The following is a 6,349-nucleotide window of genomic DNA, read 5'->3' as shown; positions in this document are numbered from 1 at the left end:
CTTACAGTGTCCACAAGTGAGACCGGAGGATGGTTTAGAAAATATGGGAATCGGACTGTGTATTTGAGAGGTTCAACGGCATTGAAAGTTGCATTTATAGGTCTAAATAATTTTCTTCTCCAAAGCGAACACATTTGTAACTTGAATATAGGCCGTGACGAGGCTTTAGATTCGTTTTCAGGAAGTGAGACACCATACATGAACATACGCGGATACATATAGTTGCTGTAGACTATATCTCGCTTCGGCAGTTGGATTCTAAACCACAAACCACAAGGCTGAGTGCGGATCCGTGGTGAAATCAACTTCGGCGAGGAGTCAGGGTAAATGGGATCTACTACACCAGTAGTTCAGAAACTGTGGTTTCTTTTGGCAATTAAGTGCGTACACAAGGTATGTATGGCTCCCTTGATATACTGCGTCAAGACATCCGTAAACAGTATACAAACCTGGATGTAAACCAGCAAAGCTACGAATATGGTGTTATTTACATCTCGCAACGACTGCCATAACAATGTTCTTCCCGAGGCACTATTTCTACCTCATATCTCAGAGGGATCACGGACACTGTATTGCCTATTTGGGTCTAGTGGCCCTCTCGGCCAGATCTGGACACCCAGTTCTCCTGCTCATACTATGTCTACCTTATTCTCTACTGTACCATGACAGGATACCACAACTCCTTTAGCTAAGATGAAGCAACATGTTTTTGCGTTCATCTATCAAACTTGGTTTGATGATGCTCCCAATATCTGTCCATACTGTAGGAAAAATGTCGAGGGAAGCAAGGAGAGAAGGAGGATAGAAAGTTCATGTTCTCCGGTCTCGCCCGAGGGTTCGGAACGGAGCGGAGGTGGTCCTTTGCGAGCAGGTTGAAATAATTTCTTGTCAGAGACCTGGGGGTACGAGAGTATTATGATAGGTGAGGAAGGGGCTCTCAGTTAGCCAATCTTTTCAGCCCTGCTGTACATACACCACTTTAGCACGCCCTCGTTCAACGAACGTTTGGTCAAAATTTCACTGCCCGCCGATTTTCCTCACATTAGATATTACGTTGAAAGCGCGCGTTACAGTAATGGTGAATAAATAATGCCTATCTTATGATCAACATGTGTTCCTTCATCTGTTATTCTTTCCGTCGGTAAGCGGTGTAATACCAGTTTGGGACTAGCGTAACTACTACACCGAATTGAGAAATATACAGAATGTAGACTGCGGCATATCCTCTCCATTGGATATCGGGTCACATACCATATCCGCAAATTGAGGATAATGGATATCATTTTAATACCATATCCTCAATGAGGATATGAGGATATTTTGCGGATATCCGCACTAGTATAAATCTCGCTAAATTATCTAAATTAGGCAAATCACGTGACTATTATACGCTTTTATATGAAATGTTATGATTTTCTAGTATTGATCATCGGAATAATTACCTAAATGGGTAGAGTCTTGGCATCTTTTACTTGTTTGATATCCAACCGATATCCGCAATATCCGCGTGGATATATATACTAATACTATATCCACAAAATTGAGGATTGAGGATATTAGTTACTATACCATATCCGCAATTTGCGGAGAGGATATGTGGATATCCATGGATATTGAGGATGTTGCCGCAGCCTAACAGAATGCATGCAATAAAAAAGGGAAGAGTGACCGATCAATGGCGTCCGTCCATTGTGGTGATTTTCGCCCCTTTTTCGAGAAGAGATAGCAAGCAAAGAACTGCTCATAGAGTTACGAAATTAATAAACAATAAAATGAAACTTTAGAGTTGGCCAAGTTTGTATCTTCAACGATGCTTTTCATGGACTAGCCGATGAGTGGTGAAAACATGATGGTCAAATGGTAAGAGTAAACTTGCGGCTGGTGATTAAACAATTAGTTGGCTCGGAAATCCGAGTACTAAAGAATATGCAAATCTTTACCTCCTAAATTTGAGAGATGCCAATTGTGAAATTAATAATCACAAAAAGAATTTATTTTTCTAAAATAAAAAAAACGTTGCTCTAACCACATATGTAGTTGACCGATTCATCCGATGTTTACACATCGGTTCGCTATTAAGAACGAATTCTAGTATAACTAGGCCTTAGCTTGATACGTTACTATGATATTGTTGACCAGCTCCTCGACCTTTAGAGAAGCTAACGGTTTTTTAGTGCGGTAGGTATCAATCTGGCCGTCAATTAACTCACTAGGGATAGTTTTAGGTCTTCGTGGGCTATAAACTCTAAAGACCACGGTTTCTAGAACGCGACACTAGTTTTTAACGCTCTAATACTATACCCATTCGAAGCTTTTAAGAATACCTAAGAGCTACTTAATCTATTTAGTGCCCTGATTTTCTTCAGCAATTCCTAATAGTGGCGCTTTAAAGCATCTCTTAATATGGCTTCCGTACCTCCCACCCATTCTAATCGATCTAAATCTGTTAAAAGTCTATACGCCAAAAATAAGGTCGTCGCAAATCAAGCCTAATGAAAAAAGCGTCTAAATATAGCAAGATGTGTGACGCTGATATCTATATAGGCATACGCCTTCGGGAAACCGGCTAAGTATTTATCTTATCAGCGGATGCTTCGGGATTTTGGGCTTTCCTTAGCTCGTAGTTAGTATGTTCCCAATTATACCTCTGATAAAAAGACGATTAACCTATCAAGAACTCCTACTATCCATCCCTAATGCTAGTAACAGACCAGGATCTGGAGCAGGTTGATAAATATACACCGGAAAAACATACATGAAGTTGTACGACCAAAGCGGAACTTCCACCAGACCAGAACCTTTGCAATTAATAATTTGTTTGCTATATTCTCGGTCCAAGACCTGAAATAGCCATTATCTTAATAGCTTAGAAGTTACCGAGGCCCCGAGGGTAAAGCACGATGACTTTGTAGTTCCAAAGAGGATTCACCATACTCAAGAGTTCACAGTAGATTCCTAAGTCATTCACGACTACTTGTTGGCCTGAGGATACGTGAAATTAGATAGCCTGTGTAGTCAGCTTATCGCGTGCGTAATTCAACCGTGGTGTAGACAAAGCGACTCCTAGAAGTATGGAGAAGCCAACAAGGTACGAGGGTGGGGAAAAGGGTTGGAATGGGGCCTGGAAAATATGGTATTCGGAAAGTAGAGAAGAGGGTCGGCTAAATTTATAAGATTACTATTATAGATAGATAAAGAATAGATATCTAAGAACTAAGAAATTTAAGATATTATTAACTAAATAATCACTTATAGAGTATATTTTAAAAACGGGATAGGAATTAGAAGGTAGATATACTAAGAAAATTAATAATCCTAGTTAGACTTCGCCATAAACCGCAAAACCTATAAACCGCCCCACCCCAAACCGCAATTGGGGCGGGTTTTGGGGCGAGGTCTGTAAACCGTAATGGTTTATAGGGCCCTCATTGGTTTTTAGAGTGGAGTAGAATTGTAGAGTATATGACCTTTATAATTTATACAATTTTCCTTAAATTCTTCTATATTTTATTTCTATTTATATATCTGAGATTATTTTGATAAAAAAATAAGATTATTTAATTGTATTCTCTCCCTAATGATAATTATATATATCCTTATCGCGTCTTATACGCTTATAAGCTTATAAATTAGCCTATAGTTAAGTACTACTCTCCGAATTAGAAGGTAGTGTAGGTTTAGCTATAGATCTACTATATTAACTATACTATCTAGATCCTCTATATGCTACCCTTCTTCGTGACTAGTATAGAATGGTGACTTACGTAGCTATAGCCCTGTAACTTGTGGCGTTGATGAATCGCCACTGCTGGAGGGATATACACCTCTGTGATGAAGCGGTGGCATTCTTCCTCGGAGGCATCTGGGTTCCGATAGTGGGCGAGGGTCAGCTTTAGAAGGCGTTGCGGGGCCATGTTGGATTAGACAAGGATGTTCTGGGGGCTTCAAATGGTTTCGTGGCTTTGAAATGATAGGCTCGGGAGGCAAGTCACTCATGTTCTCTTTATTTTATATCCCTCTCAGGTTTAATTTACATCTTATCCAGCTGGTCATACAAGAGGGAGGGCCTTATAGGCAGAAAGACCTCGCCGTCTCCTGCAGCGCCGGCCGAGTTGTGCCCAGTGCTCGGTGTTAGTTCGCCGATTCGGTGAAGTCAAAAAAATGATTACAGACAGCGCCGATAAAATGCAAAAGCTCGCAGTCCTCTCTTCTGTCTAACATAATTCATCGTTCATAATTAGAAAAGTGCCGAGCGCCCCTCCGTTGCTCGCCTAAAATTCGACACGCGCAAATCAAGCATGGCAGTATAAACGTCGTGACTGTCTTGGGGATGACGTTGTCTTCTATATATCTATATAGACATTTTCGATTGTATTCGCCGTCACCAGCGTTATTCACGCGATTGTCAACCTTCATGGCAACAGCTTTGCAATTGTGCTGCAGCCTGCATTAAGCGGCTTTCGTGTTCCCGGACCGTCTTCATCACCATTTTGATTGCGTTATTCTCGCTGAATGGACTAGACGGTCGACTGGTGTCGATTTCGGCGTTCTCGCTAGATACAAAAGGCGCCGTAAGTTTGTTCACCGAGTCCCCCAGGCTGTCTAGTAGTTGCAAGGCTGACTGGATCACTAACCCAATGTGACTCGCTGGATCATCCACGGAAAACGCCCCGATTTGTAGCCAGGGCAGTGGAATGGGCATGCCTTTGGCCAACGCAGCACCGAACTTTTCAGCGGTCTGCGAGAAAGTATTATAATAAGCTTCGATCAGCCGCATGTACGTAGATAAGGCATGCAACAGCGACAGTTGATCGAGCCTTGTTCCTGGCTGTAGTGATTCCGTATCTGAAGTTCCAGGCGTGCTTTGAGGCGTGGCGATAAGCTGCTGGAACCGCGAGGAAAAGGTAGAGGATGCGGAAAGCGGCATTTGCCAATGCGTATTCTGCACAGCGGGCGACTGAACTGAGGAATTTCTATTTACTCGCAAAAGCTTGATCAATCGTTGCGTGAGAATGAAAATGATGTCGATCGTACATTCTGATGACGAAGGGGAATTGGAGCTATCTGGTTCGGTGGTCATCGGGGCTGGGTTATATAGCAGGGGTTCCATCGACGTGAGCCGAATTAAGTCAATGTCGAGCTCCAAAAGACCTTCCATAAATTTTTGTAGAAATTGAGTCTGTGAACCGATCTTGCGATGGGAAGTGGGTCCCAACGATCGCTCCGATTTCTGAGACGACAGTGGCGGGATGTCCGGGCCGATTTTGTTTCCAGACTTGGGCACAGTTGGCCCGGGAAACGATTCGAGTAGAGAGAGTTGATGATCAGTGATTTGAGCGTAAGGAGCCGTATTGTGGGCAGGAAAACGTGAGAATATGCTAGATCCCGAAGGTGCTCCGGGAAGATTTAGAGGCGGTGTCAAGCTTTCCGGGAAGGAAATGTCCTGGTCGACGCCCATGCATAGGTTCGACAGCGTCGGCTCGGGGGTCTCCGTACCGGAAATCGGGGTTCTATCGACGGTGAATGCTTGACGATTATCTTCTGCATATTCCCTTTGCAGCAGACCCCGGTATTAGTGGTCAGACTCCGTGTGTTCTAGGGGGTCAGAGGTACTCAACCTGTTCAGCAAGTCAATATCTCCCAAATGCGCATTCGGTGAATAAGGCATATGGGACCCCAGTCCCATGGCCAACGGCCTGTCGCTGGTCCATTTGGATATGTGGGAACCGTTACGGCGATCGTGATGGGTGGGCCGACGCCCGCGGTTCGAAGGACTAAACAAGCAATTTGCGCCTGCTCTCACACAGCGGCTGCATTCCCCTGACTCGTTGCGGTGACACCGTAGTTTGAGGTCATGACAGCGATCGCAAGCCTGTCGCGATGGTTGTTCGTACATTTCGAGAGCCAAGCTCAAAAAATATTGGGGAGGGGGGTGGATTCGAGTTCAAGGCGGTTAATCCGGGTCGGACCGAAGCTTGGGCAAAAAAGCGAAGGAATTGGGTACACAAGTACACGAGTAAGTAGAAATTCAATACGCAAATCCGAGGGATGTTAATATATATTCGACCCAACGCACGGCCCAACACCCAGCGGGTATTAGGCCGCACTGGTCTAATGCAAAAACTAGTCTAATGCAAAACTTCATCTACCCACCATTTTAAACATGACATTTAGCACCCTTCCCCTATAGTATCTATGGTGAATTTAATATTTACAGAATCGTTGTTACGAGCCAGTTCTTTGAACAGAAAGAGTGCATTCAACGAAAATACTAAGTATAGAGAGAGAGAAGAGAAAGAAAAAGGGGATTGGTTGGCCCAAGGCCTTTTGTGGGGCCTTGGTGCAAAAC

General features: G+C 43.5%; 1 protein-coding gene across 1 annotated transcript; it reads right to left on the bottom strand.

The window, feature by feature from the left end:
- Window positions 1-4,405: 4,405 nt before the first annotated feature.
- Window positions 4,406-5,896, bottom strand: N7471_008887 (Zn(II)2Cys6 transcription factor domain-containing protein; the record flags this gene model as incomplete). Its single annotated transcript, XM_057281606.1, has 2 exons — window positions 4,406-5,552; window positions 5,619-5,896. 2 exons carry the CDS (start codon window positions 5,894-5,896, stop codon window positions 4,406-4,408), a joined length of 1,425 nt encoding a protein of 474 aa, XP_057135866.1.
- Between the last annotated feature and the right edge of the window lie 453 nt (window positions 5,897-6,349).

Source organism: Penicillium samsonianum (genome assembly GCF_028829775.1).
Source record: "Penicillium samsonianum strain IBT 33392 chromosome Unknown utg000004l_segment0_segment0, whole genome shotgun sequence".
In the NCBI taxonomy this organism is placed as follows: Eukaryota; Fungi; Ascomycota; class Eurotiomycetes; order Eurotiales; family Aspergillaceae; genus Penicillium; species Penicillium samsonianum.
The sequence above is the reverse complement of the archived record's forward strand: the minus strand, read 5'-3'. Positions and strand labels throughout refer to the sequence as shown.